This window comes from Mirounga leonina, unplaced genomic scaffold (genome assembly GCF_011800145.1).
Source record: "Mirounga leonina isolate KUSES-001 unplaced genomic scaffold, KU_Mleo_1.0 Mir_94, whole genome shotgun sequence".
Taxonomy (NCBI): Eukaryota; Metazoa; Chordata; class Mammalia; order Carnivora; family Phocidae; genus Mirounga; species Mirounga leonina.
In genome coordinates this window covers 50,719,786-50,739,017 of record NW_023270855.1, presented here as the reverse complement: position 1 = coordinate 50,739,017, position 19,232 = coordinate 50,719,786, and the positions used below count along the sequence as shown (strand labels likewise).

Below are 19,232 nucleotides of genomic sequence, written 5' to 3'. Positions count from 1 at the left end.
CAGGTGTGGGAGTATCTCTTATTATCCTGGAGGTGGGGGTGTTCAATCTGTGTCCGCAGCTGATGGGGAGTCCTTACTCCCCAGGTCAGAGAAGGTGGAGTCTGGGCCCTGGAATTTAGGGGCAGCTGTCTTTGCAGAGGTGCAGGGTCAAGGAGAGGCAAATACCCAGGGGGCTGGTTGGTGACCTTTATTGCGCGATTCTGAGGCCAGCACAGGCTCGCCTTGGTAGATTTACCGTGGGAACATCCGGTGGCCCGGCCCCCTTCTCTACTCCGGGCGCCACCGCCCGTTCTGCTCCCTTGTCCCGCCTGCATTTAGCCCTTGAAGGGGCCCGTGGGCCTGAGGCTGGACCCAGAGAGGTTGGGAGCTCCGCAGCGGCCCGGAAGCGCCAGGTGGACGCAAGGGTGAGTCTAGGTCTTCTTCGAGCGACTGCGTTTCTTGCTGCGGGATTCGATTAATTTCTGGGAACGAATCTTAAGCGCCGCACGGCTCACCACGTCGTTGTCTTCGTCCTCACTCTCCTCTTCGTCTGCGCAGGGCAATGAGGGGATCCGGGTTCCCATTCTTGGCTCAGATTTCCCTTCCCAGCCTTTACCACCCTCCCAACTCGGCCCCACCCCCCAAATTGGCCCCATGCCAGGCCTCGGACCACTTTCTGTCGGTTGGCTTGGGCCCCCAGCCCCGCCTCTTCTCTCTGACCGTACTGACCGAAGAACTTGTCCTTGAGACTGGCAAGGGGCAGGGCGATGCGGGTGTTGTGCACGGGCAGCTTGCCCTCCAGGGTGGAGTAGAACTGAGGGAGGGAGGGAGGGAGCGGGAGACAAGAGAGTGGGTGGGGTAGAGGCTGCAGGGAAGTCCTGTATCCCCTCCTCCTTACCCCATTCTAGGATATACCCTGACTCCACATGACACCTCTGCCCACTCCTCCAGTTTAGTTTTTCTCGAGCCCAGCTGAATTACTCGTTCTTAGAGCGCACCCGGATACCCAACCCCGCCCCTCTGACCCGTAAGACCGCCCCTGATCTCTGGGGTCCCGCCCCTTGATTCCCCCCGCCCCCCACCCCCGCGCGCGCACACACACTCCCCAGCCCTGCCCACTGGCCTTGCGGACCGTCTGGAAGCTCTCCTGGCTCCTCAAACCTCACACGTTGTCCCAAAGCTCATTTCCCACCCATAGGCCGCCTCCCTGGTCTCCCAAGGGGTGCCCCCGGCTCCCCGGTTTTCTGCCCCAGCCCCTGCATCCTCAGCCCCGTCCTCTGGCTGTACTCGCACCTCCTGGTCGGCGAGATGGCGCAGCATCGCTGGCACGTCGTGGCTTTCGAGTTGTGCCTGCAGCTTCAGCAGCTTTTCTTCCACGAGGCCCAGCAGGTCTGGCAGATAGTCAGCTGCCTGGGGATCCAGCACCTTTCCGGCGAAGCGGCCGTCCACCTGCGGTGGGGGCGGAGCCGAGTCAGCCCGGAGGGGGCGGGCCCCTGGGGGGTGTTCCACTGGGGGCGGGACTTTACCCCCTCCCCCCTCCCGTGAGCTAGGCTTTTGAAGGTGAGGGACCATCAACAGGGTTGGTGCTATCCCCTGTGGGGCGGGGCCTCTGAACTCTAGAGACAAACGACACTGGGCGGAACGAAGGGTTTTAGTGGGGGAAGGGGATAATAACTCATTTCGGGGATTACTTTCGGAAGAAATGGGACTCTGAGGCGCTCAGGGTGGGGCTCCCCCTGTCTCAGGCTGCCCAAGTACTGCAGTGGGGTCTCTGAGGTTTGGAGTGGGGAGGCAAGGTGGGACTTTCCCGTGAAGATGGAAAAGGGTCTCTGAAGTCCTGAGCCTTTTGAGAAGTAACGGGGTTTCCCCGCAGGGACATGGGGTGGAGAGGAGTGTAGGCGGGCCTCTGACATCCTGGACAGGGCAGAGGGTCGGTCTCCTTGAGTTGGGCCAGGAACCCCCCACCCTCCTTGGGCTGCGGGAGGCTCTGGGCTCAGCTTCCTGGGGGTGAGGCCTACCAGTGTGACGTGGTTCAGCTTGCCCGCCAGGTGTTCAAGGCCCTCCTTGGTCATTTGTATCGCCCGCGTGGCACGTTCCAGCTGATCCTGTGCCTCAATACGCCGCTGCTCTTCCGCCTTAAGGCGCTCCTGCAACTCAGCTTGCAGCTTCTGCTGACTACAGGCAGTGGGGGGGGGTCACCACTGGAGCGCCTCGGAGCAGGCGGTGGGCGGAATCTCTCCCTTGGGCACTGGGGCCTCACCTCACAATCGTGGCCTCCCCTGAGTACTTGAGGTCTTCCAGCTCTCGCTGCAACCGCTGCTTCTCTTGCTTCAGCCTGAGCAGCGACTGCTCGTTAGCGCTCTTGAGCGTCTCCAAATGCGTGAAGGTGTCGCCCTGTGCCAGGAACCGCCTCACCACCGCCTGCAGGCCCCCCAGCCCCAGTCAGAGGGAGGCCTGGGCAGGCCTGTGTGCACCCCCTCTTCCTTTCCCCTGGGCACGCGGGACAGATGGCCTAAGCTGGTTGGCTTCTGCGCAGCGATGATGTTTAGGGGCGCTGTGAGTCAGACTCAGAGCTGCCTCAAGGATGTGCAGCCCCCGACTTAATTTTTGCAGGGCCCTTGTCCATATAAGGAATTTCAATCAGCCCAAATCGTCATGTGGTGCAGGGTAGCAGTGAGCATCGTTGCTTTCCGAAATCAACCTGCCCTCCACATTGTGACGGTGAATCTCGCCCAATCCACTGAGGAAATATGGCCAATCTCGGGAGCTATCTGCCCACCAGGCCAATTTCAGGAAAGGTGCTGGGCCACAGTGCCCCAGATGACCCCATAGCCCGGAGTCCCAGAACCCGTCCGGGGTTACCCTATGGGAGAAGTAGCAGTGGGAGAGTGCCCAGAGGGGAGAAACTGGACTGGGGTCCAGTGGGATCAGCATCTGCCAGCGGGAAACATGAGGGTCTTAGCAAATTGCAAGGAAAATGCTGCAAAGCGCAGGACCCAGGGCAGGGGCCCCGCCTGTCAGGGTCTGAGAGCAGCACTGGGCAGTCCACTGTGCCCCAGACCATGTTACAGGGACTGGAGACACAGGAGAGACCAAACTCGCAGTTCTCACAGAGCTGACACGCCAAGGAAGTTAGCGCCCGCATAACAGCGAACAGGAGAGGGACTGACGGGCGAGGGTAGACAGCTCGTGTGGGTTTTGCTGTGAGGAGCAGCAGAAAACCGGGGCAATAACTGGAGGAGGGAGGAGTGTCTTCTACGAATAGAGCAGGTTTGTGTGCTGAGGAACTGAGCCAGCAGAAAGGGGAGGCTGGGTGTGTTGGCTTCACTGGCCCGGACTCAGTTTGAGCGGAACTAGAGGGCAGCACTCACGTGGGTTTCGGCAACGCCGGTGGCGTCCTTGACCTTGCCAAAAAGCATCTCAGTCTGGTACATGCTCCAGCGCTGCCTCAGCTCCTCCTCTTTGGCGCGCAGGTTGTCCTGGGTCGAATCTTCGGACTGCAGCAGCACGTGCTCACGCTGGGTCTGCTCACAGGTTGAGGTCGGGGCGGGAGTCAGCTCTCAGGCAAGGATTTAGGGTAGAGGCCAGAGAAGGGTAACGGGACAGGGGGCCGGGAGGGGGCGGGGCCCGACTGGGGAGCCAGGGTAAAGGCTTGGGGTCAGGAGAGCAGGAAAGGGTTGGTCAGCGATGGGCAGCCTCAGAGGCAGGGCAAAGAGGCGGGGGTCAAGGGAGGGGGCGGGGCCTCGAGTAAGGGGCGGGCTAGAGGCAGGATCAGATTTAGGAGGGGGGGTGGTCATCAGGTGGGGATGGATGGCGACGACCGGTGAGTGAGGGGCGGTCTGGAGGCTCCTCCAAACAAGGAAATCTGAGGGCGGGAGGGCGGGGTCAGGGAAGTGGGAGGAGCCCTGGGCCTCAAGTGGAGGTGGGGGCGGAGTCCAGAGAAATGTCAAAAGCGGGGAAGGTCTAGGGTATTGCTCGACGCAAGGGTGTGGCCGGACCGGCAGGGCCAGGTCTAGGCTGGGGCGGGCTGGAGTTGCACCCCGGCACCCCTGGGTACGCCCACCTTGCGCTCCATGCGTTCGTTCTGCAGCTTCCTCTCTTCCGCGCGCTTCTTGCACTCGGTTATGTAGCGCTCACGCTTCTTGCGCTCTCGGAACACGGTCTCCTCCAGATACTGCAGCTGGTTCTGGAGGAAGGGCCGGGAGGACAGCAGGACCAGCTGGTACCTACCGAGGCTCAGGGCCGGAGCGGCCAGCCCAACTTCAGACAGCTGGGCCAGGCTGCAGGGTCCTGGGAGATAGGCGGGAGGAGCTCGGGGACAGCTGGGGTTCAGATTCTGGGGCCAGGAGACCACGGCGTCTGGGCAGGAACCCCAGGGCCTGGCAGGCTGGCACCTTGGCGATATCCTGGGCGTTTAACGCCTCCTGGTTCACCACTTGCAGCTCCTCTAGCTCGCGTTTTGCCCTCACCACCTCAGCCTCCATGAAGTCCAGCCGGTTTTCCAAGTGAAGGCTCTCCTCCTGGGGGGTGGGGATGGGGGGTGGGACAGGCCTGTGACCGATGTCCCTCGGCAGGCTGGCGCTCCCACTTGCTTCCACCCCACCCCCAAGCCGCCCTGGTCCCTACCTGGAGATAGGCCTTGAGCTGCAGGTACACGTTGGTAATGTGTTCGGCCTCTTCCGCCTTCATCCGGGCCTTCTCCAGGCGGTTCTCCAGGTTCCGCATGGTCTAGAGGGAAGCAAGGCTGGGCTGAGTCCCCTCCCCTCTCAAATTCTCCCCAGGATCTCCACCCCCAGCCCCCACCCCTCCTCAACGGCCTCACCTTGGCCACCTCTGTGTTGCCATTTCGCGCTTCGGCCATCTCCAGCTCGCGGAGGCTGTGCTGCAGCTGGAGCTCATCCAGCCACTTCCGCCGCACCCCCACCTGGTGCCGCAGCAAATTCAGCTGCTTCACCTTCTCACTCAGCCGGTGGTCCAGGTGCTGCAGGGCCTGCTGGAGGGAGGTGAGCCCAAGCGGCAGCCTGAACCCTCCCACCTAAGCCTTCCTCCCTTTCTTCTCCCATATCTTGTTTCTCATCTCCCTGGGCTCAGCAGCATCTGACCCGGCTGATCCCCTGCTCCTGCAGATCGTCAACTTTGGTAGCTTCCAGGACACCCCCCCCCCCAGTCCCCAATTTTCCACCCTGGCTGCCCCTTCTCCATTTTCTTGGCCAGCCTCAGGCGCTTCTCACCTCTGTTCACACCCACCCCCTTGATGGACCTATCTAGGCTCAGGGTTTGAAAACTCACCAGAGCTGAAAACATCCAAATTTACCCCCCCACCACCCCACCCCAACGCCCGGAACTACAGGCTCATATACCCATATCTACACCACCTTCCAGGCGTCTCCACAGGCACCACAAAACCATCATGTGCAAAACTGAGTACATGATCTTTCCCCAAGTCTGCCCTCCTTGAATCTTCTCCATGTCAGCGCACGGCAGCTTGGTCCTTCCTGATGCTCAAGTCCAAAAGCTCGATGTCCTCCTCACCTTCTCTTCTTCCATCCCACCTACATTCAATTCGTTAGCAATGCTTTGTTCTGTTTCAAAGTTTTTCCTGGAGCTACCTCATTCTTCCTATTTCCACCACTTTTGTCTAAGTGCGGCCAACACCATCTTCACCTGGAGGACCTCCACCTGACTTCCCACTTCTTCCTCACACTTCACGTCATAAAATCTGAACTCTTCGTCTTGGCCAGTTAAGCCTGCTGGAAGGTTCAGCCGCTGCTGACCCTCTTTTTTTTTTTTTTTAATTAAAGATTTTATTTTTTTATTTGAGAGAGAGAGCATGAGTGGGAGCGGCAGAGGGACAAGCAGACTCCAGGGCTCGACACAGAGCTCAACTCTAGGACCCCGAGATCCTGACCTGAACTGTAGTCAGAGGCTTAACCCACTGAGCCACCCAAGTGCCCCCTTGCTGACCCTCTTGACCTCATCTCCTACAGAGCCCCACTCATGCACTCCCATCCAGCCACACTAGCCAGGCTGTGTCTCCAATGCTCTACTCCCTTGTTTCTACCTCAGGGACTTTGCACTTGCTGTTCCCTCTGCCTGGATAGCTTTTCCCCAAATCATTTCCTGCCTGTCTCATTCTCAGCTCAAATATCAACTTTTTAGAGAGAGGGGGCTTTGCTGACTCCCCACTCCCACCCCAATCTAAAGTGCAAACTCCTTGGGGTGCCTGGGTGGCTCAGTTGGTTGAGTGTCTGCCTTCAGCTCAGGTCATGATCTCGGGGTCCTGGGATGGAGCCCCACATCGGGTTCCCTGCCCAGTGAGGTGTCTGCTTCCCCTCTCCCTCTGCACCTCCCCCCCCCGCTCGTGCTTGTGTACTCTCTCTCTCAAATAAGTTAATAAACCTTTAAAAAAAAATAAGGTGCAAACCTCTGCCCTTATCTACTTTATTCATTTCTTGTCACTACTGGAAATTACTTTGTTTCTGCATTTGTTCTTGGTGTTTTTGTTGTTTTGTTTTGTTTTGTTTTCCTGCATTCTCCTTTCCCCACTAGGATATGAAGTTTGGGCAGTGGAGATTGGTCTGTTTTTGTTTTTTTTTTTCTTTTCTTTTTTTGACTACATAGTCACCAATACCGAATACCATGCCTAACACAGTCAGTGTTTGATAAAGATTAGTTGAGTGAATAAGTGAATGCCAGCTGGTGGGGAGAAAGGATTGGAGACGGTGAGATGAGACAGGGAGTCCAGCGGGGAGCGGACACAAGCTGGAAATGAAAGGAGAGGGTCAGTGGAGTGGGGTGGTGCAAACCTGTCCTGTCCTGTTCTTCAGGTATGGCTTCTCTGACTTCCACTCCCGAATCACTGCCTGGACCACTTTCTCATCTCCCTGCAAGGAGAGGAGCCCAGTCACCGCTCACCCAGACCATCTGGACCTGAGGCAGCGCCCTGCCCCCTGGGGATGCTACCCTGACTCCTGGAAACCCTTCGCCCACTTCAGCACCCTCACCTGGAGCAGGTTTGTCAGCTGTACTTGCAGCATCCTGGTCTCCTCATGGAGCTGGTTGATGGTCTCCTGATTCTTCTTGATGTTCCACTGGGTGCTCTCGTAAAAGGCCTTCCGGTCACCCTCTGAGGTCATGCGAGGTACACAAGCAGAGTGTCAGGGGGTTGGGGGCTTTCCAGAGGGAAGCTGTTTTTGTTATCATTGACTTCATATTATAACAATACTTTAGTTTGAACATTTATTATATACTCGATGCTGGACAAAGAACTTTCCAGGTCTCAAATACCATATGTCAACAGGTACATATCCATATCATACTCATTTACAGATGAGAAGAATGAGGCTCAGGCTTATTAGATTGTTCAAGATCACAAGAAGTCTGATTCCTGAGCCCATACCTTCAACTACTGCGCAAGATTACCTTCTAGTAATAACGAAACAGTTCTCATAATGGTTCACATCAGAATTTCCCAACCTTGGCACGACTGATATTTGGGATGGATAATTATTTGTTTGGAGCTGTCCCATGAATTGTCAGATGTTGAGCAGCATCCCTGGCCTCTGCCCACTAGATGACCAGTATCACACCCCTCCCTCCCCAACAAGGTTACCATCAAAAATGTCTCCAGGCATTGCCAAATGTCCACTGGGGAGCAAAATGGCCCTCTTCCATTGAGAAACATCAGTTTGCACTTTATAGTGCTTTACTATGTGCCCGTCACTGTTCTAAGCACTTTATACATTTCAACTACCTATGGGGTTGTTCTCTTATTATCCCCATTTTACGAATAGAGAAACTGAGAGCAACTGGGCTACTCATAGTCCCCTAAGATCAAACAGTTTATGCAGAGCAGAGCCAAGATTTGAACCCAGAAAATCTGGCTCTAGAATCTATGCTCTTTACCACCACCCCCCGCCCCCATGCGTGGTAGAAGAGTTGAAATTACACAAAAGTATGAAACACAGTTTAGTTGGTTCTGAGCCCAGGAAAGATTTCATAAGAGAGATGAGGAAAACCACAAACAAGTATGAGTTTTTGCCTCCAGAAACTGGTCACCTGGATGAAGGCCGGTGGAAGGCCCTTGTCACACCGTGCGTGGTCGGAGGGCTGGGTGGACACTGTTGACTCCTGATTCTTTGTGCCCTTTCAAGCCATCTTACCTAACAGTTGTATCTTCCTTTGTAACTCCGCCACCTGCGTGTGCACAGCGGACTTCCCCTTTTGAGCATGGAGGTGTCCAGCCTTGGAATGCAGTGGGAGCCAGGCCTGGGCCACACCCTTCACTTGGGAGTGGTGGTGCTGAGCCTTAGTCTGACTGCCTTTGACCTTGGCGGAGGTCGAAACCTGGTCCTGAGAAGTCGGGATGTTGGTGGAGGCCGCCCAGCACAGGGGAGAAGTCATGACTGGGTTGGGGCCTAGGGTCCCTGGGGATTAGGGTGTAAAATTGCTCCTGTCCTGGATCCTTCAGCGCGGGTTCCCCGGGTTCTGGGAGAATGCACTTTCCGACCGCTTGGCGGGGCCTCGCAGCATCTCCCGGTTGCTGGGTAACCTCTGCCCCCTCCTTCTTCCAGCGCTCCCATGGAAACCGCCCGCGTTCCACACCACCGCTCTCACTGGCTAACGCTGTGCAGAGGGGCGGCCCAATGGCGGGCTGGCCAAGCCTCTCTGCGGGATATTGGGAGGATGGCACTTTGGGGTCACGTGCTCATCTTTTTAAAATTTTTAAATTTTTAAATTTTTGAGTAACCTCTACACCCAAGGTGGGGTTGGAACCCACAATACTGAGATCAGGAGTCACACGGTCTAAGTCGGAACCAGCCAGGCGCCCCAACTTTTTTTTTTTAAGATTTTATTTTTTGAGTAACCTCTACACCCAATATGGGGCTCGAACCCACAACCCCAAAATCAAGAGTCCGCTCCTGGACTGAGCCAGCCAGGCACCCCCTACTTTTTTTTTTTTAAAGCCCCCCCCAACACCACCACCACTCCGCTGGGTTTCCAGGGCATTTTTCAGGAACCTTCTTTTCCGGCGGCTGAAGCTGCCACTCCCAAGATGGAGGAACCGCGCGCCGCCATTAAGCGCGAACCCTCAGAACGATCCCCTCTAGGCGTCACAGTCCTATCCAAGATGGCCGTCTGGGTCCCAGCCCACCCCGCCCCCCATTTGCCACTCCCAACATGGCACCCTCGGGTCGCCGCTCCGCACGCGCGGCGTGATGCCGGAAGTGACGGATCCCAAATAGTTCCGCTTTCTTTTTTCTGGAGGAGCGGTTGGCTGCTGGGCTTGGGGGCGCGGTGGATAGTGACCTTTGCCCCGGCCTCGTGTAGGTGGTGAATTAATGCGCGGGGGGGGTCACCCCAATTTCTTATTGGGGGCAGCTGAAGGGTGTTCGTCGGTAGAATGGGAGACTGTTAACCCCTTCGGCCAATTGGCGGGAATTGCATAGCTCACCACCCCACCCCCACCCCGGCAGGGAGCGGAGGTTTTGAGCTTCCCGCTATTGATATGAGCAGAGTGAGACTCCCTCTGGGCAAGCCTGGGGCGAGCCCCCCCATCCGCCGCCCACCCCCCCGGGGTCGGAAGCAGAGTGAGCCCCCATTGCCCGGAAGCGATGGAGGAGTCCAGTTGGCTGGAGGAAGAGGTGACTTCCTTTGGCTGGAAGTAGCCCTCTCCCACTGACCCGCCGCCCCTTTCTTGGCGCAGCGTGGGTGCACAGCCCTTCTCCCCGCAGCCGGCTTCCTCCCCCCAGAACCTGTTTCCGGCTTGCGAGCTTCTGCGGGATGTTACTGTTCGCGGTGCTGCTGCCCCTGTGCTGGGCCGTGGAGGTCAAGAGGCCCCGGGGCGTCTCCCTCACCAGTGAGTCCGCCGCTGGAGGTGGCTGAAGGTGGGGGTAGGGTGTGGGAGGGGCCGACTTGGCCCCTGGGATAGGTACTTTGAGCCTTCGGCCTCAGGCTTCAGTTTCGGGGCCTCTGGGTAGGGAAGGTGGCAATGCACGGCTGCTGGGTGAGGGCTGCGAGGGTCTCTTCCTGCCTTGGGCTGAGCCCCTTACCTCCGTCCCAGACCATCACTTCTATGATGAGTCCAAGCCTTTCACTTGTCTGGACGGCTCTGCCACCATCCCTTTTGATCAGGTCAATGATGACTACTGTGACTGCAAGGATGGCTCAGATGAGCCAGGTGAGTCTCGGTTCATTCATTCATTCATTCATTCGAGGTTTTTTGAGTGCCTGGGAAATGCCAGCCCGTGTGGTGGTGGGTGACCAAGACAGACCCACTCCTGCCCTCACATGGCTCCCTGTTGAGTGGGGGGGAAGCCAGTGGTTTGGTAAGGAGGGCTCGCCAGCTGCTGGGGGAGCCCAGCCTGGGGGTCAGGAAGTGAGGGCTCCGCTGAACCCTGAAGTGTGCTGAAAATGGAGGTGCCCCCAGAGATGGGAGAGAAGGTGCGGTCGAAGGGCAGGCAAAGACAGAAGTGGAGGCAAGGGATGGAACAGTCGGCCGGGCCCTGTTCCGAGGGCCTGGGTGTGGAGAGGCAGGAGAGAACGTTGGAGAAATTTATTTCAGGCCCTGAGTGTGCAGCTGCCCTTCCTTCCCTTTCTCCGCATTGGTGGTCCTCACGGGCTGTCTATGTGCACGCGTGTCGGGGGGATCTGTCTATGGGTGGGTGTGTGTGATGGGTTAGCCTGAGGTCACCCCGAAAACTCCCTCCCGCAGGTACAGCCGCCTGTCCTAACGGCAGCTTCCACTGCACCAACACTGGCTACAAACCCCTATACATCTCCTCCAGATGGGTCAATGATGGAGTTTGTGGTGAGTGAGATCACACCGCGGGTGGCGAAGTAGGCGGTGGGGGGAGTAGGGAGGAGCCCCACCGGGTCTGATCCATCCCTGCTTCTGCTCTCAGACTGCTGTGATGGGACTGATGAGTACAACAGCGGGATCGTCTGTGAGAACACCTGCAAGTATGTGGCTGCCCACCGCCGCCCCGCTCCCCCCCCCCCCGCGCCCCTGACCTTGCCTCTCCCCACCCAGTGAACCACACCCCTCTCTTCTCTGCTTTTGTCCGTCGAGTGCGCTCACTCTGCCAGTGCCTTGTGAACAAACACCACATTGCCACTCCATCGCTGGCCCAGAAGCAGGCACCGTTGTTTCCCAATTCAGCAGACGAGGAAAGTCAAGTTTAGAATAAAAAGTGACTTTCCCCAAGGTTCCCCCAGCTAGGACAGAGCAGAGCCAGGGCTTGAACCCAGGCCCGTCTAATTTGAGACTCCGATCTTTGAATCGCTCCTATCTTTGAATCGCTCCGCCCTTGCAGCAGGACCTGAAAACTGAAATGCCCCCAGGCAGGTGGTATAAACAGGAGAAGGCAGCCGAGCGTGAGGCAGTAGGGAGTGGTGGGCACTGTGGCATCTAAAGGAACACCTGTCCCTTGACTCCAGGCAGTTGAAGACAAGTGGCCAAGCTAGATTTGTTTTTCAGAGAAACTGAAAATCCTAGTATTTTGTAAACTCACCTGATGGGAGATCTTTTAGGTACAGGGCGGGTCAAGGGCAACACAGTTATCCATCAGATGGCCTTCTCGTCTAGGAGTCTGTGATTTCTGTGCTTTTCTTTCTCCTTTGGGAGGCAACTTCTAGCCCCACGTCCGAGCATTCCCTAGCCCCTCTCCTAGATCCCTACAGTGAGCGAACTCTGACTGCTGCCCCTTCTCTCAGGGACAGGGATGAAGGGCTCTGAGGAAGTGGGGGGAGGGGGGTTTGCGCCATGCTTCCCCACATGGGGTGGGCAGCAGGTAGGTTGAGCCCTTTTGGAGGAGGCAGAGCTGTGAGCCCTAAGGGCTTCCCCGGTGGTGCTTGTGTGTTCCTTCCACCCCAGGGAGAAGGGCCGTAAGGAGAGAGAGACACTGCAGCAGATGGCAGAGGTCACGCGAGAGGGGTTCCGCCTAAAGAAGATCCTCATCGAGGACTGGAAGAAGGCTCGGGAGGAGAAGCAGGTGAGGGACCCCGTGGGGCCGGCCCCGGACAGTCTGGGCCCTGAGGCCTGGAGTCATAGGCTGGTGAGGCCGGGTGGGATTGACACCTGCCCCTGACTAGTGGAGTCCTGGGGCCAGTTACCATCTGTGTGTGCCTTGGTTCACCCATTCGTCAGCTGGCTGTTTGGTCATTGGTTAAGCCGTTACCAGGTGGTGGTCAGCACAGGTCTTGCACAAGGCCTTGGTGGCAGGCTGAAGTGGGCTTAGAGGAGTGTCCTCCTGCATCCCAGAACAGGAGGGACGCCTCTCTGCATCCTGGTGGCATCATCTGTAAGATGAGGCTGATGACCATGTGACCTCCCCGTTCTGGGGGCGGACTCAAGACATTGTCAGAGCAGCCGGGTTAGTTCCATAGGGTGAGTGCTGCAGGGGCTGGAAGAAATCGTGTGCCCAGGCATGTGTCTCTTCCTCCCCTGCCCACCACCCCCTTGGGCTGTTAGACGGGTCAGAGTCCTCAGCACTGCCCCTGGACTTCTGCCAGACTCTCCGCATGAGGGCTTCAGCTCTGTGTTTCTGCCCAGGGAAGGTTCTGGGTCTCTCTCCCCTCCATGCCCTGGCTGGTGAGGCCCCTCTTGAGGTCGGTGGGGAGGGGCAGTGAAGTCCTTTCTGAATTCAGAAGATCGTGAGGGAGCCATGCAGCGAAGTTGGCTCCAAGTGAGTTTTGCCCTCCTGGGGGCGGTAGGAGGCTCCTGGGAGCAGGCCAGGCTGAGATGTGGGCCAGGGTCTTAGGAGGAAAATGATCCCGTGGCGGGCCTTGGTCTAAGACCCTTCAGCTGGGGGCCCCATCCACACAGCACACTCGTTCCTTCTTGAAATATCCACAGAGGCCCAGAATGTGCTGTGGTGTAGTGGGCATGAGACTGGAAACAGACCTGGAATTGCCTCAAGGGCGCACTGTCCACTGAGAGGGACAGATGCCAAAGGGACAGCCAGGGCCCCTGGAAAAAGGGTCATTTGGGTTGGGGCTATAAGGCAGAGAGGAGACTCGTGCCCAGTCTCCCTCCTCCTCCCACCTGTTGTGGGGGCAGGAAGCAGGGACGGCTTCTGGAGGAGAAGGCCTCTATCTAAGCTGAAATCTGTGGGCTAATTCGGAGTTAGCCAAGCAGAGTGTTCTAGGCAGAGGGAAAGCATGTGTGAAGAACGGGAGGCAGAGAGCTTTTGGGGAATCTAAATGTTGTCGGGGTAGTTGGAGCCTACAGGTCAAGATAGTGGTGGGACAGCTGGGGCTGGAGCAGTGGGCCTGGTTATGCAGGACTGGGGGGGCTACATCGAGGTGTTCAGGGTTCTCTCTGGTGAGCTCCGGGGAACCACAGGGAAGGGTGTGCTTTGGGAAGGTCACCTGTGGCCACCCTGTGGCGTAGAGGCAGGGAGATGGCGCTCAGGAAGAAGGCAGAACAGAAGGAGAGGTGGCATCTTGCCTTTTGCCCACCCAGGAAAAGCTCGCTGAGCTACAGGCTGGAAAGAAGTCCCTGGAGGACCAGGTGGAGATGCTGCGCATGGTGAAGGAGGAGGCCGAGAAGCCAGAGAAGGAGGCCAAAGAGCAGCACCAGAAGCGGTGGGAGGGTACGTCATGGGGTGGCCAGGGCTGGCCCTTGTCTTCTGGCTGGGCAGCGCCTGGCCCCGGGAGCGATGCTCATACCTGTTGGCTCTCGTGTCCGCTGACTTGCGATCGTGCTGCCTCAGTCCTCCGTGCGCCTCATTGTCTTCGCCTGTGCGTTGGTCATTGTATTCGAAAGTCATTCGTAGGAATAATCTGCAGCCTAGCAGAAGTGATTGTTTTTCTGAGAGGAGGTGCTGTTCTTTCTGCCAGCCACATGGGAACACTACCATTGGGGGATCCCCTGAATCCAGAATGAAGGCTGGAGGCCCCTCCAACCTGTCAGGCAGTGGGAGCGGAGGTGTGAGAACAGGCAGGGTGATTTCTGGTCCAGCTTCTCCTTAAGGGGGCCACCCTGGGGTGAGGTCACAGCTTAGTTGGGCGGGGGGGGCTTTCCCATTCTCCCCACCTGGGGCTTTGATTCCCTCTCTGTTGTCTCACAAATTCTCATCAACACAGACCTCCGGATTTGCCGGGAGCTTCCATGTCCTTTAACCTTCCTGAATTGCTCTTTGGCCTGGCAATTTATGTCACTTTGGTTGGTTGAAGATGGTTTCTTATGCTCTGTCCAGCATTTTCTTGCTTTTGGCAGGTTGTGCTGCCATTCTGGAAAATCGGGAGCCTTGGCAGTCTGGCCGGTGGGGGTCACGCTGTGGAAGCAGGCTAGATGGGCGAGGTGGGGCAGAAACCTCCTCCAGACTAGTTAAAGGTCCAGGCATTGCAGGAAGGATTTGGAAGTGTGGCCCTGGCTACTCCCTGGGCTGGTGACCGGGAGTCGGGCAGCCTGTCTCCGAGTCCACCCTGCTGATCTCTTCCATCTCCCTGGGCCCCTGCTGCATTCTTTGTCCCTTTCTCTGTCTGCCTTGGTTTCTCATAAAATCGGTAATCCAGTAGCTCATGCAGCACTCGTGGGGTTTCTGCTGTGTGCCAGGCACATCCCAGGTACCAGTGGTTCAGCACTGACCGAAGTGGAGATAGCCCCTGCCTGCTGAGAAAAGGAGGGAGCCAAGCAGAGGACACAGCTGCAAAGGCCCTGAGGCAGCCTCATGTCTGGTTTTTAAGGGCCAGCAAGGAGGCCGTGTGGCAGGAGGGAGGGAGTGAGGAGAATCGGAGGGGTATGGGAGAGAGACCAGGGCAGGGCCTTGGGGACCGCGGGGAGGACTTAGGCTTTTACCCCTGGTGAGGTGGGAGCCATAGAGGATTCTGAACAGAGGAGGAACAGAAGCCAGGAAACCAGGGAGGAGCTGACCACATTGGTCCAGGCAAGCGATGGGCTGGGGGGGGACCAGGGTGGGGGGGGGCACAGGGATGGAGAGAAGTGGGCCTGAAGGCAGGCTGAAGCTGTTTGTGACCCGGGGGCAGGTGAGCAGGAACCCCAGTGGCATCTGCAGCCTCCCCTCCTTCCCTCAGCAGAGACTGTTTCTGCCCCTAGACCCTGGCTTCCACCCTCCACTGCTTTTGGGAGACCCTGGACTTTGTTATCTTCCCCCTTTCTGGGGCGGCGTCCCGCTGGTACCTCTCCTCCACCGAGAAGCACACTCGGGCCCCACCACTCAGCTGTCCCCAAGCTCTGCCTTCCCCCCCAGTGCTGGGAAATCAGGAGGTCTCTTCTCTCTGTTCATCCTGATGGAAGCCAGCTTCCTAACCCATCCTGTGGCTCTGCCCCTGGCCCTGCTCTTCGCCAGCCGGGGAACTGTGGGCAGGTCCCTTCGGCCAGCTAGCCTCACGCCCTCACCTGGGAGAGGGACGGTGCCAGCCTGGTCTGCTGGGGCGTGGCGGGCTCTCTGGGGGTGAAGCACAGCGTGGCAGAGGGAACCCTGCTTGTCCCATTGGAGACGGCTGAGCGGAGGCCCTGTGCACACCAGGAGCTCAGTCACTGTGACTACTTTCTCGTCCAGCCCGATGAGGTGGGGGTGAGGCCAGCGGAGGAGGCACCGCCCTGGGCCTCCAGGAAGCCTTCCTGGCTTGGCCACACCCCACCCCAGTCTCCATCCTGACCTTCGTGTTGGAGAGCGGGCCTGGGGTGCACGGGCTGCTTCACATGGGGGCCTCCCAGACGTGGCCGACCTCTGCGTGATCTCCCGCTCACCCTTGCACAGTTGCTGCGAGTCCCTGCTTGTTCAAACCCAGTCCCAGGGTGTCCTCAAGCCCCAGCCCCCATGTCTGCAGACCTCTCAACTCCCTGCTTCGGGGTCTCCCCACTATCTGGCACTTCTCACCTCCTCCTTGGCCCCCACCCTGGCCAGCCTTTGGCAGCTCCTGGCTCCCGTCCCTGGTCTGTGCTCTTCAGTGGCCCGACTTGGCACCCAGGGCAGGGCCAAGCACACGGTGGGACACATGGGGTGTTCGGGCAGGGCAGTTCTCAGGGTGGCGGGTGACGGAGCCGGGTCCTCCACAGAGCGGCAGGCCGCCTCCAAGGCCCAGCGGGAACAGGAGCTGGCGGCCAACGCCTTCCAGGAGCTGGACGACGATATGGATGGGGCGTGAGTCTACCCATCCTGCCCTGGGCCTGAGGTTCCCTCCTCCCACCTCCCCCTACCCTGTGCCTGGGCCCCACCTCCTCAGCATGGGTCCTTAGCTGGTCCCAAACCATATCTGGTTGGGACTAGCTTGCTGTCCCCTTACTGAGCCCCTGCTTACTCAGGTATAAAGTAGGTCCAGAAAAACCCTGAAGGTAGATGAGGGAACCCCCCACATGCAAGGAGTCAGGTGAGGTAGCTGGGGGGTTCCATTACCTTTCCCAAGCCTATTCTGTGGCTTGGGTCACTTTGACAAAAGCCAGACCCCTATTAATCCCACTGTGCCCCTGACCTTGCTGGCTGATCCAGGCTAATGGTCGAGTGGAGGGTGAGCTGTCGGGAACATGGAATCTCTGTTTCTCCTTTGAGCCCCTTCTGGGCTGTGGAGTCCTCAGGACAGGGGAGAAGATGGGACTGGGCCCCCTCTGACCCCAACCCCAGAGTTCACCTTCTCCCAACTTCTGCCTCCCCTCCCACTTTGAGTCTGGACAGGGGCCCTGACAAGGGGGGGGAGCAGGTAGCGGGCCCAGAGCCAGTGGGCTTCACCGCCCTGCTGGCCTCTCCCTATGCCCCTGCAGGGTCTCGGTCACCGAGCTGCAGACCCATCCAGAACTGGACACCGACGGTGACGGGGCACTATCAGAAGGGGAAGCTCAGGTACCCCATCCTTCTCCTTGCCCTGGGACTCGTAGAGGTCTCATTGCCCTAGGGTGACCTCAGGGCCAGGGGGCGGGGGACAGGCTGGCCCTGGGCTGCTGGGGTGCCCAGGATGGCTGATGCCACTGGGCCTTGCCTGGGTGAGGCGAGAGGGTAGCAGCCCAGCTCTCCTCCCTGCGCTTTGGGACCTGGGCACACCACACGGGTGCTGTGGGGGCACCTGGTTAGGAACGCGCCAGATTTCCCACCCACCTGGCCCCTCGTGCTCCCCCGAGTGTGGGCCCCCCACCCTGCTCTGGCCTCCTCGCGGGCGGCCTTGGCTCTCTGGCCTAGCTGCGGCTGGCTCCCTGCTGCTGGCTCCTTCCCTGTCCCGCCTGGGCCTCTGCCTCTTCCCAAGGGCCCAGCGACCTCTGGTGCTTGTGCTCTGGAGCTCCCTCTGCCTCTCTGTCTCTCCGTTTCTCTCCCCGGCCGCTCAGGCCCTCACCCCTACCTGCTCCCCTGCTTCTCCCCTCCTCTGGGGCCCGCCCTCTCTCCCACAGGCCTGTGCTGCCCGCTTCCGGCCGCTCCGCCTCAGCGCCCAGGCCTGGCTGGGGGGGGTCAGGGCACCCCCTGCTAGAGCGTGCCTGGGGCACACGGCCGGGGGGGAGGGCGGGGGGCGTGGAGGCCCCGATCTTGACACTGCTTGCCAACACGCACACAGGCCCTGCTCGGGGGAGATGTGCAGACTGACGCTCCCGCCTTCTATGACCGCGTGTGGGCCGCCATCAGGGACAAGTACCGCTCCGAGGTCAGCGGGGGTAGGAGAGGACATGCAGTACCCCTCCCTGCCCTGCCCCCGCCAGATGCCTCACAAAGAAACTGCCTTTGCTTCTGGCACAGGGCCATCCTGGCCAGCGGGGTCATCCAGGCCCCCTCCAGGGAGGGCCCCCCCATCAGCTGTCTGTCCCTCCAGGCCCTGTGGGAGGGGCCGAGACACTGAGGCTGCCCGCTGGGTGATGGTGTGAGCTTGGACTTGAGCCCCGGGGAGGTAGGGGTGGACCACCGGGCCTGTGGCACCGAGTGCCCGCACACCCACCAGGTGCTGCCCACCAGCCCTCCACCTGTGCCTTCTGAGCCTGACCTGACAGAGCCCAAGGAGGAGCAGTCTCCAGTGCCCTCGCCGCCCGTGGACGACGAGGAGGAGGAGGAGGAAGAGGAAGAGGAAGAGACGGAAGAGGAGGAGGAGGAGGAGGAAGAAGATTCCCAGGTGCAGGGGGAGCAGCCCAACGTGTGTGTTTGGGGGGGGGGGGGGGGGGAAATGACGGGGGGGGCTGGGGCACTTGCTGACTCTGCCCCTCCGCCCCCCAGGAGGCCCCGCCCCCACTGGCCCCCCCCCAGCCTGCCCCCAGCCCCACTGAAGAGGACAAAATGCCGCCCTACGATGAGCAGACTCAGGCCTTCATTGACGGTGAGGGGACCCCCCCCCCCATCGGGAATTCCCGAATCCATGCTCCCCGTCATCCACACCTGCAGGGATCCTCGAAATGGGTCTCACTTGCTTCCCGAGATGGGCTTGCGTTGGCCCTGAGCGAGCCTGGGGAGTTGGGGCCGTCCCGGTGGGGGGGGTGGGTAGCGTCTGAGGCCTGGAGAAACCATCACCACCCCGGTCGGCCCCCAGGGACCCTCCTGCCGCCTCCGGCTGCTGCTTGTTTGTGTCACCCCAGCAGGCGAGGAGCCCGCTAGGCCCCAAGAGTCCTGGTCCTCCTCCCTCCGGAGTGGAGAGCCTGGGCAGCTGGGCGGGGGTCTGCCCTGGGGCCTTCGGGGGCCTTTGGGGCCGGTCCTCACTCAGAGCAGGGGAGCCAGGGGAAGTGAGTGTATCCGTGGCGGCCCCTCCCTCTCCTTCCCGGATGGGGGTTGGGGCGCCTCTGACCTCCTCCCACCCTGCCCACCCCCTCCAGCCGCCCAGGAGGCCCGCAACAAGTTTGAGGAGGCTGAGCGATCCTTGAGGGACATGGAGGAGTCCATCAGGTAGGGGGGCGGGTATGCGGCCACAGCAGGGCCACGTTCCCACCTGCCACGCCGGCTGCCCGCTGCGGAGCTAGCTCCCTGGGGGAGGTGGTGACGGGGCATTGCCGAGGGGGCCCCTGTAAGGCAGGGTGGCTCCTGCAGGGAGGGGCCCCACACGGTGGGGAGCCTGAGCCCAGTCCCCGAGTGGCCCTCCGTGGCCGGAGTGGGCCTCCCTGTGTTGTCCTGAATGAGGCTGTGGCGTCCCCAGCTGCCCCTTCACGGCTCGGCCTCCCCTTCCAGGAACCTGGAGCAGGAGATTTCGTTTGACTTTGGCCCCGGCGGAGAGTTTGCCTATCTGTACAACCAGTGCTACGAGCTCACGACCAACGAGTGCGCGCGCAGCGGCCAGAAGGGCGGGGCCAGGGAGGGGACGCGGGGCAGTGAGGGGGCGGGCTCACGGGC

The 19,232-nt window shown here is 59.6% G+C and overlaps 2 protein-coding genes across 4 annotated transcripts in view; one reads left to right on the top strand and one right to left on the bottom strand.

Annotated features, from left to right (window-relative positions):
* Window positions 1-175: 175 nt before the first annotated feature.
* CCDC151 (coiled-coil domain containing 151) lies at window positions 176-9,098 on the bottom strand. Of its 2 annotated transcripts, XM_034996919.1 has the most exons (14): window positions 9,000-9,098; window positions 8,142-8,331; window positions 6,984-7,105; window positions 6,786-6,863; window positions 4,802-4,972; window positions 4,606-4,707; window positions 4,374-4,499; window positions 4,043-4,165; window positions 3,351-3,503; window positions 2,240-2,400; window positions 1,998-2,154; window positions 1,273-1,428; window positions 709-793; window positions 176-529 (listed from the first exon to the last, which is right to left on the bottom strand). In XM_034996919.1, exons 3-14 carry the CDS (start codon window positions 7,014-7,016, stop codon window positions 411-413), a joined length of 1,464 nt encoding a protein of 487 aa, XP_034852810.1. In that variant the 5' UTR covers window positions 7,017-7,105; window positions 8,142-8,331; window positions 9,000-9,098; the 3' UTR covers window positions 176-410. The 2 variants fall into 2 exon arrangements, with proteins under 2 accessions (XP_034852810.1, XP_034852809.1); XM_034996918.1 differs by lacking the exon at window positions 9,000-9,098 and having other exon boundaries at window positions 8,142-8,689.
* PRKCSH (protein kinase C substrate 80K-H) overlaps window positions 321-19,232 on the top strand; it is a 20,012-nt gene continuing 1,100 nt past the window's right edge. Inside the window, exons 1-15 of one of the 2 annotated variants that reach the window (XM_034996922.1) lie at window positions 321-404; window positions 6,807-6,992; window positions 9,686-9,838; window positions 10,043-10,159; window positions 10,694-10,789; window positions 10,884-10,941; window positions 11,855-11,972; window positions 13,445-13,574; window positions 16,007-16,091; window positions 16,706-16,784; window positions 17,485-17,571; window positions 17,863-18,030; window positions 18,132-18,231; window positions 18,722-18,791; window positions 19,071-19,160. In XM_034996922.1, the coding sequence (XP_034852813.1) occupies window positions 9,763-9,838; window positions 10,043-10,159; window positions 10,694-10,789; window positions 10,884-10,941; window positions 11,855-11,972; window positions 13,445-13,574; window positions 16,007-16,091; window positions 16,706-16,784; window positions 17,485-17,571; window positions 17,863-18,030; window positions 18,132-18,231; window positions 18,722-18,791; window positions 19,071-19,160 (1,274 nt within the window). In that variant the 5' untranslated portion in view covers window positions 321-404; window positions 6,807-6,992; window positions 9,686-9,762. Of the gene's footprint in view, window positions 405-6,806; window positions 6,993-9,232; window positions 9,306-9,685; window positions 9,839-10,042; window positions 10,160-10,693; window positions 10,790-10,883; window positions 10,942-11,854; window positions 11,973-13,444; window positions 13,575-16,006; window positions 16,092-16,705; window positions 16,785-17,484; window positions 17,572-17,862; window positions 18,031-18,131; window positions 18,232-18,721; window positions 18,792-19,070; window positions 19,161-19,232 lie in introns of those variants that run through there. The other variant, XM_034996921.1, reaches the window with a different exon arrangement.

Coding starts and splice junctions, on each gene's coding strand:
- CCDC151 (XM_034996918.1), bottom strand. CDS start 8,382: ATGACTTCTCCCCTGTGCTGGGCGGCCTCCACCAACATCCCGACTTCT. Junction 4,708..4,801: donor GCAACACAGAGGTGGCCAAG/GTGAGGCCGTTG, acceptor GCTTCCCTCTAG/ACCATGCGGAACCTGGAGAA. Junction 3,504..4,042: donor ACGAACGCATGGAGCGCAAG/GTGGGCGTACCC, acceptor ACCTGTGAGCAG/ACCCAGCGTGAGCACGTGCT.